The sequence below is a fragment of the Pteropus medius genome, unplaced genomic scaffold (assembly GCF_902729225.1).
Source record: "Pteropus medius unplaced genomic scaffold, Ma_sr-lr_union100, whole genome shotgun sequence".
Lineage (NCBI taxonomy): Eukaryota > Metazoa > Chordata > Mammalia > Chiroptera > Pteropodidae > Pteropus > Pteropus medius.
Genome location: NW_024349800.1, coordinates 57,846,617 through 57,863,880, shown reverse-complemented (window position 1 = coordinate 57,863,880; position 17,264 = coordinate 57,846,617). Strand labels below are relative to the sequence as shown.

The 17,264-nt window shown below is 35.6% G+C and overlaps 1 protein-coding gene across 2 annotated transcripts in view; it reads right to left on the bottom strand.

Annotated features, from left to right (window-relative positions):
* NBAS (NBAS subunit of NRZ tethering complex) overlaps positions 1 to 17,264 on the bottom strand; it is a 249,354-nt gene that overhangs the window by 128,516 nt on the left and 103,574 nt on the right. For both annotated transcript variants that reach the window (XM_039887818.1, XM_039887819.1), the window contains exons 28-31: positions 16,901 to 17,023; positions 11,798 to 11,900; positions 9,062 to 9,291; positions 6,269 to 6,381 (exon numbers count right to left, since the gene is read on the bottom strand). In XM_039887818.1, the coding sequence (XP_039743752.1) occupies positions 6,269 to 6,381; positions 9,062 to 9,291; positions 11,798 to 11,900; positions 16,901 to 17,023 (569 nt within the window). The remainder of the gene's footprint in view (positions 1 to 6,268; positions 6,382 to 9,061; positions 9,292 to 11,797; positions 11,901 to 16,900; positions 17,024 to 17,264) is intronic.

Sequence of the window (17,264 nt, the reverse complement as noted above, 5' to 3'; positions counted from 1 at the left end):
TGGCCTCCAGGTCAACAAAAATTAAGGAAAACACCATTTTTTCTTCTAATCAAAATTTCTGTTGCTTCTGAATAATGTACAACATGGATCTTTTCTGACACCAAATTTCTAAAATAGCAAATTGGCATTCTGAAGCTAGAAAAAAGTGTCACATTTTCAAGCTTCAGGTCAGGTCTTAGGGAAAATTTTGAAGACGACCATATTTTTCTTTAAAAACTTCACATACTTCCTGTTATACATGCCCACCCCTTACCTCGCCCCACCAAAACCCGTTCCAGGTTCCAAATACCCATTTTCTCTCTCCACAACATCACCCCAGCCTGGGGGGCAGGGGTCCTCCAAGTGCTCACTGTTCGAATTTATTAACCTTTCTCCACCCAATCCTCTCATTCAAGTTAGCTGTTAGGAAAATAAAACATATCTGATCACACCAGTTCACACTATGAGGTATTAATAAAACTTAAAGAGGTTAAAAAAAAAAAACTTTAGTTAAAGAATGTTATGTATATGCTAGAAAAAAATGGTATATTTATTTAAGTGTCAATCTTTGAGAAGCATGGCACTACCTGGGAGGCTGGGCCCCAATAAATACAGTTAACAACTTAATGACAGCCATTGACATTAAATGAATATGACCTGTGTCCCAGGCACTGCTATAGGTGCCTTATATTAACCCCACAAGGCAGAACCGAACAAGACAGGTACTATTGCCCTTAGGGAAAGAAACTGAGGTGCAGAAAGGTTCAGTACTTTGGCTAAGTTCACCAACAAAGTGATGGGACCAGAATCTAACACGGCTCCTGAAATGGTTTTCACACTTTCATTCCTTTATCCATTCTTAAATCCATGGCTGCATCCCATGCATCCCAGGTTCTTCCAAAACTTCCAGGTAGAAGGGAGCCCAGAGGTGGGGCTCTTTATTGGTAAGACTTTGATTTCAAACTTACAGAAAGGTTACAAAAATGGCAGAAAGAACTCCTCTATACTTTTTGCCAAGATTAACCAATTGTTAATAATTTGCTCCATTCACACATGCGCATGTGCAATCAGGCATGCACGCACTCCCTGCCATAGTATATATACACAAATATACATGTATTCACATCTATTTTTTCTGAACCATCTGAGAATAAGTTGCAAACACCATGTCCTCTTATTCCAAACACTTTCGTGTGCATTGAACCATTTCAAGATGGCTACTTATGCAACCACTGTACAGTGAGCCTGTTGTGGCCCTGACTATAAAATGTAAGGAAGATGGAGACCGCGGTTACTTACTTCGCAATATCTACATCTGAGTACAGCTCCTGCGGAATGTATTATTGTTTTCCAGTATTCACTGCAATTATTTACATCCCAAATACCTGACTCACCAACATTAGGCTTGGCCATGCGACTTCTATGGGCAATGAAGTGTGAGTGGAAGTGACATGTGCCACTTCTGAGCAAAGGCTTAAGAGCCATCATGGAACCTTACTACGACCTCTCCCCTCCACCTTAAGAATGTCCCATTTCATGGAATGGTGCTGCAATAAATGAACTTGATGTCACATGCCACTGAGCTTTTTACTACAGCACAGTCCAGCAAAACTGACTGATATACTTCAAACTTTTCCATTACTTTTTTCAATTAAAAAATTGGTTTTTTTTTTAATCTTCTACTGTTCTATGGGTTTTTCCTTCTAGTATATATTTTAAGAGAATGTGTACTACATCAATACTTCAGATTCAATAATTATGAGAAAGGTGCTTTCTACATGTTCCTAATTTGATTTTAAAAACAACACTGTTAAAGATATTATCATTAACCTACATGAAAAACCTGGGGTTTTCATAGATGTTTTATCGCCACTGATGAATTCTTGTATTCTTCTTAGAGAAATTCTAATAAGCTGATTTCCTTAGTAGTGCCACCGTCTTTCCAGCTCAATAAAATCAAGGTGGAAAACTGAAACCAGTTTGGGTCATTTTCTCTAAACTTCTTTCAGTGAAACACTAAAATTTGGTTCTCTGTCTTCCTGCTGCCCTAAGACAGACATACTACTAATATTTCAAGTACATTAACTTGGAGAGGAGGATTCTAACAGAGTGCAAATGCCATGTTAAAATGACTTTTTATTTATCTATTTTTCTGAGCCCCTGGACAAACACTGTACCAGTTCTCTTTTTACTGTCTATCATAGGACATGCTGAATTATATTTCAAAATGTGACTTCTTATTTAAATAAATTCAAGATTTAGATGTTATTATGTGTCCATGAAGGGAAAAGATCTTCGGCTCCTAAAATTCCTTTTTAAAATGGAATAAATGAACAAGAAAAGGATATGTATATATGCATCTATCTTTCAACTGCTGAAGATCCCTCATTTTCCTGTGGCTCTCACCAACATATCGCAAATGTTTTAAAAAAAAAAAAAGACAAGAAAAACTATTATGCAACATACACACACACAGAGGTGTCAGACTTATGAAGTATTTATTGACTAGCTATCGACACGATAAACACTCTCATCACCTTATGAGGCAGGGGCAGTGCATGCCCCGTGAACCACAGATGTAAAATATCAATTTCGGTCACTCACGGATGGCATCAAAGGTGCACAATATATACAGTTAACTGTGACACTGCTGAAGCACAAATCTGAACTGGACAGGTGAGGACGGCGGCAACAATGCAGCAGTTAGTCATTTGGCTCAGGGGTCCCCAACCCCTGGGCTGCGGACCGGTATCAGTCCGAGGCCTGATAGGAACCGGGACATGGAGCAGGAGGTGAGTGGCAAGTGAGCGAGTGAAGCTTCATCTGTATCTGCAGCTGCTCCCCAGCGCCAGCATCACCATCTCAGCTCCGCCTCAGATCATCAGGCATTAGATTCTCATAGAAGCGCCGGTTCCTGGTGCCACAAAGGTTGCGGACCACTGGTCTAGTTGATGAGTAAGAGAATAAGCCAGCTTCCTTTGCAAACCATCTCTTACTTTCACACTTCTTCAACAGTACTGTTCACAGTTTATAAATGGAGTTCTGGAGCCAGACTACCTACACATGAATTCTAGCTACACTTTTACCTAGTTGTGTGACTTAAGCAAGCTATAAACTGGAAATAGGTCACTACCTCACAGGGTATGTATGAGAATTAATAAGTACATGCCAAGTATACTTAGAACATAAAAATCACTCAAGAAATATTAGTTATTATTATTACCAACATAGTCACAAAAATGCTAATTAAGTATGGGATCATCTAATGTAAGGATTTTCAGTGTTTTGGGATATAACTTTCAGACTATCAGAGGAATATTTATTACCCCCATCTGAGGAAGGTGAAATTCAAAGACATTAAGTTGTCCCAGGTCACAGAGCTCAAAGTGGCTGAATCGGAATTTAAACTCATACGTGACACTGGTGTTACTGTCTTGTTGTCATATGTCAGTCCCTCTAAGTCGGGAAGTGGCCCTTATTCCCTTCATTATTTCGGTTCCTGAGAAAGGAAAGAAAAAAAAAAAAGTGCCTAAACTGATGTTTATGGAATGGAAGGGAAAGGGAGGAAAAGAGGAGAATGAGGAGATGGCTGGGAGGGACAGAGGGAGAATGACAAAGCAAGCACGTCCGCTTTCATTCTACCATCACGGACAAGGTACCTGCGAGTAAAACAAAACACTGACAGCAGGTGCTTGTGGAGCCCTTACAGCGTCCCAGGCCCTGTAAGCGTGTGATGGAATCTTCACGAGAGATTCTGTAAAGTGCTGATTAGTGTCCCTGTTCTGTAAATGATAAAACTTAAACACAAAGAAAGGTTAAGATTCCTGCCCAGTTACCGACACTAAGTGGCAAAACTGGCTCCAGGCTGGTTTTACCACATTGCTGTACACCGGGAAAACTGACTTCCCTTATTATAGAAGGAATCTGGGGGGCAACTGAACTATCCTAAACCTGCTCATGTGAATAGTAAGAATAATTTACACAAACACAAACACTCAAGATACTAGGAAAAGCACGCACATGTACACATATGAACACTTCATAGAAGACTCATACACAAGAGGAACCATTTTTACATAATATTTCTGTCTCTGTTTCTATTAACTAATTACTTCTAATTTAGCTAGTACCACTAGCCTTCACCTGATGAAAAACAGCAGCTCCGGGAGTATAGACAAAGAAGGCTTTGAAACAAAGAGACAAAATGAACTATTAGACTACAATTAAAATACCTGGACCATAAATCTTGAAATATCAAGTTACTTTGCTTGTCCAGTATTACTGACGAATACAAAAACAGCTTAAACTTAAATTGTATCCATGGTATTAAAATAAAAAACGGTACATAAAGGCAATACTTTGTCTCCACACCCGGAAGATTTTCTGACAGTCATTCTAATAAGAAACTTCAAATCAATATATTAAGCTGGAAAGCTGTCAAGACATGAAAGCAAATGTCATTTTTAAGACACTCCTGAGTCAGGAAATTTCTCAGAAGCTACGGCAGGAGTGCAGGTTTGGTTACGGATATTCAAACTCATCAGCTGATAGGCAAATACTGCCAACAAAACTACAGCTAATTGAGCACCACGAAATCGGATTATCTTGAGTGTTTGTGTTTGTGTAAATTATTCTTACTATTCACATGAGCAGGTTTAGGATAGTTCGGTTGCCCCCCAGATTCCTTCTATAAATCGGAGCTCAATTTACTATTTCACAGTTCAGTAGCATTTGGGAGAACTGTAAGAAAAATGTTTTGCATTATACCAATTTGTTTAGATTAAATAACTAGCAGGGACAGGAGAGAAGGAAAGAGGAAGGGAGGGAGGAAAGGAGGGAGAGAAAGAGAAAGAAATGAGGGAGAGGAAGCTGTAACGACTTGGCCTAACAAGAGATATGAGAAGAGCTAGTTTTGCAGTGCTCTGGACTCTATTGTGACTGAAAACTTCAATTAAAAATATAACTTTTGCTGGGAGGGTAGTTAATGATTTAAGACACTTGAGAATAAACTGAAAATGCTTCTTAATAACTGATTAATCTTCATAATTTTAAGAAGCTCTGAACTCGAAAATTACATGAGTGATACAACTAAATAGAACAGTCTAGTGATTTATCAATCACCTTTACTATACTTGTTTAAGATGCTTTGAGATATTTATAATCACGTACAAATTATTTCCAAACAATGGTATTCGAGATAATAGTAATACTACCTTATCAAGTCTAATAAATTTGCCTGACAAGCAGAACTTTAATTTTTTGTAAATCTACAATGGAAACCCACACGAAAACACAAGAATGTCTCTGGTGGCATTCCCTAAGATATCCGCTAAGATCCATCTGACTCAAAACACTACAGAGGACAAAGACACCAAGGAACCTATCACAGGCCATCCATCACTCCAAAGGTACTTGGAGATTAAAGAAAAGGAAAAATAATTTTGGTGAAAATTTACCAAAATCCAGAGAGATGGAAGGAACTCAGCCCTATCTCCCCTACCCTTAATTCTAAACATTTCTAGAGTTAAGAATAAAGATAAGAGATTACCGTGAAGTCGGCTAAGCAAACTGTTAATAACCAAGCTGCCCACTTCACTTAGGGCACTGAGTGATGTCCAGGGTTTGAAGAAACAGAACATCTACCTCCCTCCTGTCAGGTTAAGGGTCAGGATGATGGGAGGTGCACACTGTACTCGCAGTAGGACGTAGACAGTAACAAGTGATTGTGTGATAATGGGCTGGTTCTGGCTGGTATTTACCTAACGCTTACATTGAGGTCAAAGAGCCTGAGCAATGTTAAGATATTGCTAATAATTAAACTCTAAACAAGAACTTCCTGTCATTCCCTGTCATACTGTTAAAATAACAGTATTGACTTAAAGAATATTCTGTAGCAAGCATAAAAAGAAATAAACTATTATCATTTATAGCTACCTCTAAATCTATGTTAACTGAAACAAAATACAGAAATAAACTGTATACTAAAACTAATATAAGTCTTAAACTCTCATCCATAATTCTCGATTTCTATAGTCTCACTGCTATTCCTAATGCTATTTCTTTTAATGTCATAACTGTGAACTTAAAAAAGAAATTTGTTATAAAATGTTGGCTTTATTTTTTCCTTTTGGATTTCCACTTAAATTTCATTTGAAAAATGGTGCAGAGGGCAGGCTCCATTGCCACTGGATTATATAACCAAAAGTACTCTTTGGTTTAAGAAACTAAAAAGGAACCCTAGCAAATTAATGCAAAATAATAAGAGTGCAACACCAAGCAGAAAACTCACCTTGCAAAGGCAGGATCTTTACCCCAAATTCTTCAAGACATCCAAGGGCTTGGATAAGATCTAGCTCTTCTTGAATAACAGCAGGTCTATCTGTTATCAGCTGTAAGCAGCACCTAAGAGAAATAAGATAAATTTTTTAAAAGACGAAGTAACATATGTTTGGTTAAGCTGTTTTTCTATATTCAACACGAGACCCAGCACATATTTATTAAAAGCCTACTACATTCCAAGTATTCTGCTAGATGTTTTCTGTTATCTTGTTTAATCCTTGTAACAAGGCTTTGCGATAGGCAAATATCATTATCTGCTTTTTAAGAAAGCCAAAACTGAAGCCCAGAGAGGTGAAGAGATTTGTGCAGAGTTACATCAGCAGCACGGCATGGGGCCAGGGAATGGAGCAAGACATGTTAATTCTGTGTTTAGTGCTTTTCTTACTGTTGACCCCAAAGGTCATGGCCATATTAGAAAGGATTAAAAAAAAATATTCAGAATGCAGATAATTTCCAGCTATTCTTCTAGGAAAAACAGAAATATCTTGATTCAGTGACAACTGTCTCTCTTCCTGAAAGAATAACCTAAGAAACTGCACGAGAGACTTTTCTGATCAAAAAAGGAATCGGTTGGTAAAGCGGTACTGAGATAAATATAGGAGAAAGTCTCTGATTTGCTAATCTAAGAATCTGTGATATCTTTGGAGTATTCCAAACAATATTTTCAAATGCAGAGAGCATACTTAATAAATATTTTCATAAACGAATAAATTTACGTTGGAAAGGTGTGTGTAGGAGAACGCTGGAACAAGAGACTAGAAAGTCTAGCTGGAGACCAGCCATGAGGGGCCAGGGATGCCAAAACCACGGACCATCAGAGGAATACAGTACACACCGAGGCGAAGGAGCGGCAGACACAGGCTTCTCTTGCTCTTGCAAAATTGTACGATGAAGTCAGATGAGGACTAACATATACCGCCAATTCAGGTGTATAAGGTACATAACTTCTTTGAAGTATCTACCAAAATTCTAACTGCACTTACCTTTGAACTCAAGAATTTCACTTTTAGGAACTTATCATATAGATAGGCTCACACATACCCAGATATAATTACGAATATTCACAATGTTTTTAAAAGAAAATACACTAAATCAGGAACTCATTAATTAAATTCTATAAAAATTAAGCAATGGAATAGTCAACAAATATCAAAAAAGAATACTACAAACCTACGTGTAACTCATATGGAAAAACCGTCAATATAGATCATAAGTAAAAAACAAAGATACAGAAAGGTATGTAGAAGTAGAAAGCACATACTTATGACTGAAAAAAGGAGGTAGCATTTCATATTTTAGAGGCATACACAGGACAGTGATTTAAGGGATAAACTGCTGAGGGATAAAGTCAAGAAAACTAGAATGAGGAAAAAGACTTATCAATATATATGCTTTCTATATTGTTTGGCTATTTTATCTTGTAATGTATTGCTTCCTCAATAAGAAAATTTATTAATAAATGATAATTTAGTTAATAAATAATAATTTAATAATTTAGTTAATAAAAAATAATTTAAGAATGTATGGGCTATATTCTATATTAATACAACTGTGAACATTTAAATATATCCGAACACAGAGGTCTCAATGAATTTGGAGCCACATCACACACATGATATCTTTTTTAAATCAACGTGTGTCCTTGTGGGAGAAAGAAAGATGGAATGAAGAGGAAATACAGGAAGTATAGTTTTTATAATGATCTATGAAAACATCTGCCAAAAAGATTTAGGTCAACCACAACTCCCAGTTTCAAAGGCTATTCTATTTGATATTTTCATCATCTGAGATACAATCCCTAGAGAGAAAAGAAAAAATATACTAACTATTTGAATAACTTTGTCAGGTTCAATAACATGTTCTGAGAAAACATGATTCTCTCTGTGGTAAGACACCACTTAAAAAAAGTTACCTCTAAGTTTTGCTAGAGTTGAAACAACTATGTCCTTGAGGGGTGGGGAGGAGGGTAAATCTAAACATTACATCAAAATAAATTGCAAATGGGCCCAAAATTTCAGTGTAAAAATAAACCATAAAAGAAGTAAGAAACAATATGAAAAACGTTTTTAATGGCCTTGGGAATTAAAGGCTTTTCAAAGGATGACACAAAATATAGAAACCATAAGAGAAAAGAATATCAATCAAATTTTTAAAAAATTCTGAATTGCATATATAGATAAACCATATATAATAAAAACTTGGCAGCACAGATAAAACATTTAAGACAGACAAAGGGTAAATGTCCCTTATGCAAAAAAAGCTAGAATCAATAGTAAAAAGATGACTGATGAATTTTCCAGTACAGCAGGCCAAGAGGGGAACTAAATGTCTGGAAGAGAATTTTGCGCTTTATCATCTAATCAGGTGATTAGAAGGTGTGTCCCTAAACAGAGCAAAAGCCATGTAAGGGCTACAGATACCACCTCAATGGGCAGGAAATTTACAGAACTTGAATTTTCAGGCTACCACATGAATCTCTTCCAACAGAAGAGAAGTACAACTTTACAGATAATCAGCAAAAAGGACTATGGGAAGGTGTACTGGAAAAAAGGGGTCACGAGGAAGTCGAATAATCATAACTAAGTTTTCTTTCTATATTAAGCAATAAATAACTGTGCCCCACACAGCACAGTCTATTTATCCTTGTGATAAAATAGTGTGTAAAGTAAAGCATAAAACCAGTAATGGAGTTTGTGGATTCTGACTTGCCCGCGCTCTCTCATGGAAGAATATAGTTCTGTACCTGGCCAGATCCATGCAGCTATCTGTGAGGCTGGTGGAAGAATTGAAATACTCTCTGCTGGCAGCCAAAACCAAGTCAATACTCTTCTCGTAGCTGACCCTGTACTGAGTTTTGCCTTTCTGGGCCACGCCGGGCGGCGGATTCACTGAGCAAGCACTGCAGTGCATCATCTGCCCAGCCAGGTGAATATTTTCAAGGCGACTGGAACACAGAAGGCTTTCTGTAAATATCTGGGGAAAAAAGAAACTGGAATAAATGCTTAAAGAAAGAGGATTAGATTCTAACCAAACGAAAGCTCTGACAGCCAAATGAAATAAAAACGTATCCCTATCAGAGGTGGCCACTGCACAACACTGTGAATGAACTAAACGACGATGAAGTACACTGTAAAACGGTTAAGGTTATATTGCGTGATTTCACCTCAATTAAAAAAATCCCTCTTTTAGGAAGAAGAAAAAATAAATTAAGTGAACAAACCAATATTATGCATAATTTTTAACTGCATGAAAATGACTACTTAAGTAAAATATCTAAAGTTCATTCTCATTAAAAACAGGATCCACACTTTGTAAATTACATAAATGTCTAACCACTATGCTCTACACCTGGAACTAACACAATAATATTGAATATCAACTGTAATTCAAAATAGAAAAACAAAATAGGATCCATTAGACGTACTGTCCTAAACTCAATATAGTCCACTCTGCTTAAACTATTTATAACCATTTCAATTTTTTAAAAGAACATCTTTGAAAGTGATACATATAATTTATGACTGCTTAAAGCATCTCCATTAAGTCTACAAACTAAAAAGCCAAGCTGCCAATGTTATACTTACACCTAATCATTAAAATTACAATATACCATATAACATTGAGCTATTTTTCAATCTGCAAATTTAAAACTATTTAACTAAAACAAGAGCAACTGATGGAAGGTATTCATGCAAATATCACTGTATTCAACTAGACAACTAAGAGCATCAATTAACACTTTTTTTAATAATTGAGATTATTAAAATTAGTAAGAAACAATATGAAAAACTATTTTAATGTCTTGAGAATTAAAGGCTTTTTAAAGGATGACACAAAAGACAGAAACCATAAGAAAAAATAGCCATAAAATTTTTAAAAATTCTAAATAGCAATGTAAAAGATAAATCATATATAATAATAACTTGGCAACACATAAAACATTTAAGACAGGCAAAGGGCAAATGCCCCTTATGCAAAAAAGACTCCAGATGCCAATCGTAATTGAAAAATAAAAAATATTTTAAAAATAATAATACCATCTCTGGGGGTAAAAAAAAGGCTCCAGAAAACTCTCTAAGAGATCCTTTTAAACCTATACTAATGACATCAATATATAATTAGTACGAGAACTTCTGTAAGAATGCTCTTTCCCATGATGCCACTGTTGGATGAAGACAGAATAAAAGAAATGAAAAAAAGATTTCACGAGGAAACAAGAGTTTCCTTATAATAAAACTATCCAATTTTCATAGGATTCCCTTATTTTCACTTGTTTCTAGGCTTCTGGGGAAGGTATCATTAGTCAGGCCTTTACTGAAATTGCTGATACAGATAAAATTATTAATGCCTACGAGGGATATGCTATAAAATACATATTGTGATAGAAAGCATATTATCAATAAATAACCCTCATTACTTATATCTGACAGGTGAAAATGGCTTACTCTCAGTGACCCAAATGACTTAGATGTAACAGTTTCTCTATTACTTTGGTTTATTCAAGTAAGCCATAAGAAGTCACTGTCCAATATAGAAAAATATAATTCACTCACTCTAAAAGGTTTTCTAAAATCAACAATATAGATTTCTGCTATTTAGGCTGTATAACATTTTCAAAATTGTGCCATTGAACTTTCAAATTATTTTTCAAGGACATCAAAACCTAACATAATGGCCAAAAAGTCAGTAAGACAATACAGCATAATTTAAAAGGTACTAAACTAGTATTTAAAAATATGTTTGCCAAATCTTTATTACCATCGTCTAGAACCATTTCAAAACAGTTATAATATGCTTTCAAATGTTTTCTCTAAGGAGAGAGACTAATGGCCAGAAGTCATTACAATATCAAATCCTAATAGGAAGATGTTAAGATATAACAAAATCAATTTAATATGACAAGTTATTAATGACAAATTACACAGGAGCTAGTTCAAGTGTAACATACATAATACCAATTTTTCAACCAGAATCAGAAACTGGAAAATGCCAAAATAATACCACTCCAACTTAAAAACACTACTTTAGACATATCTAACGAGAATTACATTTTGGACCCAGATTTCTTTTCTCCTGAAATTGGATTTCAAGTTTTGTGTTAGATAAAAAAAGGGAAGTTTGTGGCAGCTGTACATGGTCTGAGACCATAAATATAAACTTTAGGCTCATTCAAGCATTTAAAAACCTGCAGTTCAAATATAAAACCATTCATTTCTCAACAGTCTACATTAGTGCTCTTTTGTTAAAATCACTTTGAATTAAAATACCAAACTATTTCACAGAGTAGAGATTGTAACTCTCATTTTATCAATGGGCCACGCTTTGCAGTGCCATAGCACAGCGACACAAGAGATACTCTGGCTTATTTAACAAAAAAGTTCAAATGAGAACCTTTTCTGGTCATCGCCTTTGTGTACGATAAACGATCTGTGACAACCAAAATTTCTAAATCAAAGGAAATAAGTTCTGGTAGAGTTACCTCATAGCAAGCAGCAGGATCGAGACACGTGTAAACATTCTGCTGCATAGCTAACATGTCTTGCAGCAACATTCTCCAATGAGACTCACTGGCAGGAGGCTGCCTGGGAAAAGAAGAGGAGGAGAAAAAATATTATAATAATAATTCAGGAGATCTCTCTCTTCAATTAGCCAAAAGTAAAAAAAGAACTGGTACCACCATTCTATATGCCACACAAGTCCCCAAACAATCAACAGGAATATTATCTCATCTGAATTTCCAGGAATAAACTTGGATTCAAGACAGAGGGAAACGTTGGGCAGCTACGTGTCAATGCTAGAGATGCTGCCAAACCTGGCTCTGCCATAAGCGGCCTACACACTAACCTGGAGTGGCATTAAATGGTAAACAATAAAGGTAAATAAGCTCTGAGTTTCTAAGGTAAAATAAAGCACATTAAGATAAAGCAGCTGTGATATACAGAACAAGCACTTGGAGACAGGAGAGTTAGTCTCAAATTCTATCTTTCTCACTCCGTAGTCCAGAGCAGGGGACCTTCTGAACTTTAGCTATGCATGCAGACCCATCAGGCGACCACAGGCCACAGCTGGCATCAGTCTAGAGGCTGGAACCATAGCCACCAGCATGGGCTGTTCCTTTCGGTGGGAGTCTTGCTGTAGTCCACAGAGCAATTAATAATAGATCGCTGCAGGGGTTACCTTCTTCCTAGGTGACAGCCGAGGTGCAAAAAGAGACTCACTGGGGAGTTGTAGGAGATGCCCTTTCTGGCTTAGGAAGAAGCTTCGTGCTCCACAAGAGCCAATACCTTTTGTAATAATTCCATAGGCACAGTTTGCAGGGTCTTGTCAAAGATGTGCCAGTGACCACTCTCAGGAAAGCCCAAAGCATAAAGCCTCCATCGGGTGCTCTAGTTCATTTACAACCCTTCCAGGTCAGACGCAAGTTAACAGTCAGGGGTCTGTTTTACACAATCTAGTTGATCAAATACCATTTCATGTTGGTACCCAAGGTTACTGAGTTAGAATTAACGATTCAAATTCTGCTGCAGCCGGGGAATGGGCTTTGTTAACCATTTCAACCACAGTCACACATTAGCTGCGCGATTGTGAGCAAGTCACTTAATATTCCTAAATTTCAGTTTCCTCACTTAAAGTGCATCTCGGAGAGTGACAAGAAATGAATGAGATTAATTTTGATAAAACACAGGCACTGAAGCAAGATGTTCCTAAACATGATAAAAATAAAGTCAATTACCTGTACAAATTTAAAACCTTTCTTCACTTCCCTGAGCTTTAGATTTCCTTTTTGTCTGTTATTAGGACTGACTTAAATAAGAATGTATGAAAAAGCACTCCCCCCAATTTTCTGGTATAAAATAACGTCTAATAAATGTGAATGAATGAATCTGAAAGTTACAAAAGTGTTTTTCTATAGTCAAAGCCACGATCACTATTAGGAGGGAGACGGCGCCATAATTCTCTCTGCCTCTTTCAGATGTTTGTCTTTGTTGAATATATATGAGCTTGGAACCATCATTTACATTTGCTTGCCAGTCTTCAAGTTCTACATAACCATGAATCTCACTTTCTGAAAAGGGCAGATTTTGTTCTGTCTTGTTTTTGCTTGTCATATACCAAATGGATGTTTCTTTTCCATGCTTCTTTTTCTTTTCTATGCATTAAAAGTAGGGCAAATAGACTGTTTGTATATAATAACATTGCTATGGAATAAGTGTATATTTGGGATCATTTCTATAAGAATTCTAGTCTTCAAGAATTTTTCACCTAAAATTTTTAATATGCATGTGCTTCATTTGCTTATAGCATTTTATATTTATTACACAAAATGAATAATTACTTCCATCTCATATGCAATAAAGCATTAAAGAACACATTTTTTTTTCCAGCAAACAAATACATAAACCAAACTGATATATCTGCAAGACTTCCAGGATAATCTCTGAAATGTTTTCATTAGTTAGATTCTGGTATGTGAACTCTTTGGGTGGGCTTCAAAGAATTAGAGAGCTCTTTCCGATTTGGCTTACAGAGACATGGCAAAATATTTGATGAAATGAGTGTCCACCTTGCACCTGCTAGATAAAATCATACCTAGGAACTGTCTAGCTGAATTCAAATCCTCATGGCCCAGCTGTTCTTCTGGAAGCCATCAACACCAGGACAGATGGTATTATTGTTTTCTAACACATGGCTAGCAGTAAGTACAGGTTCTAATTAAAATAAATTATAAGACGTTTACAATGGCCTTTTCAGAATACATTGAGTTAAGTAAAAACCAAGAGTAGAACTTGAAGGCACTATACAAGAGGTTTGCAAGTTAACAAAGAGAGCTCTGATTACAAACATTATTTATTAGTTATAGTTTTGGAATGAAAGTATATTTTCCAGGAAGAAATAGTATTGCACTCAAGATGGTAAAACGACTCATGACAGATTTGATGAAATTGGCCACCATTTAGAATATGCATAATAGTCTATAGGACTGAAGGCAAACCTACTGTAGCATACATGAAATAATTAAGATTCATTTCACACTGACTACTTTGAAAAAAAGCCATTCTCTTACATATTTACGGTAAGAACACCATGAGCAGAAATTGACTTCAAGGACATCAGAAGTATCTGAGGGACTCAATGGATGATGGTAGCCGATCTAGCAGCAACAGCAAGGCTTTCTAACTGAAGAGAAGGTTCTACAGTAGAGTCAGCATGATCAAAAATATCAACAATTCATTTACAGTTGTAAAGAAATCTTAAGTCTTAAGTTGTCAAAATGTTCTAAATTACTCATTTACTAAGTCCTGAGAGAAGGCCACTGCTATGTAAGGCTCCATATTACATGTATAGTGACTATAACAGTTGCCCTAGAGAAGTTTATGGTCTAGAAGGGAACATACAGCAATACGTCAATAACTATAATACACTGTTGAAAGAGACAAAGACAGGAAGAGAGGTAGGTACCAAAACAGAGATTTCTTAGGAAGAAGAGTTCTTTGTGGAAGCCAATACTGGTTACATTACATAAGCAATTTACCACTGTCCATTTGAGGCTCAGTAATGAGGAGTCATCTGGGAGATGAAGGTTTATTCATCTACCATAGCATGGCTATTACTGCCTGAAGGCAAGTCTGATGGGTAGTAACTCCCATTGGACCCCAGCGTAACTACGCATCCCCTGGCAGCCTGGCTCTCTCTAAATCGGATCTCGACAGAAAGGCCCAACTTACATGCTGCCTACAAGAAATGCACTTCAAATACAAAACACAAATTAATTAGAAGTAAAAGATATAGCACTCTAAGAGCGAAGAGCTACGGATTATGCTGTATACCAAAAAATAAATCATGCTAACATCAATAAAAAGGAAAAGGAAAAGAAATAAAAGGCATAGCATTGGAAAGAAAGAAGTAAAGCTGTCTTTATTCGCAGATAACATGATCTTGTATACATAAAATCCAATGAAATCTGCAAAAAACACTTTGGAGCTAATAAATGAGTCCAGCTAAAGTGGAAGATATGAGATCATTATATTAAATATCAATTGTATTTCTATACTCTAGGAATGAAGAATCTGAAAATGAAATGAAGAAAACAATCCCATTTATAATAACACCAAAAAGAATAAAATACTTAGGAATAACCTTAAAATAATTACAAAATGTGTACACTGGAAACTACAAAGAGCATTGAAAGAAATTAAAGAGCTAAGTAAATGAAAAGATAGCCTGTGTTCATTGATTGGAAGACTTACTATTGTTTAAGACAACAATACTCTCCAAATTGATCTATAGATTCAACATAATCCCTATCAAAAATCCAAAACACATTTTTGCAAAAAAATGACAAGCTGCTTCCAAAAATCATATGAAAAGACAAAAGCCCTAAAATAAACAAAACAACTTTGAAAAACAAAGTTGGGAAACTAATTTTATCTAGTTTTAAGACTTATTATAAATGTACAAAATTATAAAATTTTACTAGAAATGAGAGAAAATCTTTTTTCTTACTATGATGGCAAAATTTCTTAATATGATGTCAACAGCACAATCAAAAAAGAAAAAAATCAATAAATTGGACTTTGTCAAAATTAATAAAGTATGGTCTTGAAAAGATACGAGGGAATCAAAACATAAGGCAGACAGGAGAAAATTTCTGCGAAGCATATCTTATAAAGAACTTGTAACCTGAATATATAAGAAAATTCTCAAAATCGATAAGAAAAAAACAATTTTTTTAAATGATCAAAAAAGATATATAAATGGCAAATAGCACATAAAAAGATGTTCATTATTACTCATTAGAGAAAGAAATTAAAACCAAAATTAGGTACCACTACATACCTATTAGAATAGCTAAAGTTAAAAAGATTGACCATTCCAAGTGACCATACCAGGATATGGAGCAACTGGAACCTTCCTATAAGATTGGTTAGAAAATAAAATGATACAAATACTATGGAAGTCAGTTTGACAGTTTTTTAAAATTAACCATCCACCTATCATATGACCCTTCCATTCCACTCTTCTGGATTCATTCAAAAGAAATAAAAGTACATGTCCCCATAAAGACTGGTACATGAGAAAGCCCAAACTCAAAACAACCCTAAAGTCCATCAACAGGTGAATAAACAAAACTTGATAAATCCATACAGTAGAATACTAATCGGCAAATAAAATGAAATCAGTTATTGATCCATGATATAACATGGATGGATCACAAAATAATTATGCTGAATAAAAGAAGTCAAACCAAAAACAAAAACAAAAACGAACAAACCAAAAAAGGTGTGTACTGCATGATTTCTTTTAAAATTAGGTCAGGGGTAGCCTGGAGATGCGGTGTGAGTGTGGTGGGGAGAAACAGTCAGGAAAGAATTATAAAGGGGCAAGAGAAAACTTTTAGGAATTATGGATAAGCTTATTATCTTGAATGTAGTGGTTTCATGAGTCTATACACATATCAAAACTTTTCAAATTGTACATTTTAAATATGTGCAATTTATGGTAGGTCAATGAAGTCAAAAAAAGAAAAAGCACAGTACTTATTTTTAATCATATACAAGCATCAATTAATTTTTTGACTCACTTCCGTCCGGTGTGCCTGGTCAATCTAACCATCAGCTTCTGCGCCTCTTCTGAGCTAGACTGAGTGTTTTTAACAAATGAAATTGGTTTCTCAAGGCCATGTTTCTCCAAGAGCTCTGACACACTGTACATAAAAGAAGAATTTTTTTTAAAGACGTGCTACCAAACAAAAAAAAAGTCTAAAAATCTTAAATATACAAATAGCACTTAGGTAGTTTAAAAAAAAAAAAGCACATGGAATGACCCAATTTTTCATATTACATTAATTCTCAGCAAAAAATAAAAAATAAAAAAGCTAAGAATTATATATCAAATCTTATTTCCCTTACTGACTTTTACTACTATATACTTGGAAGAATACATTC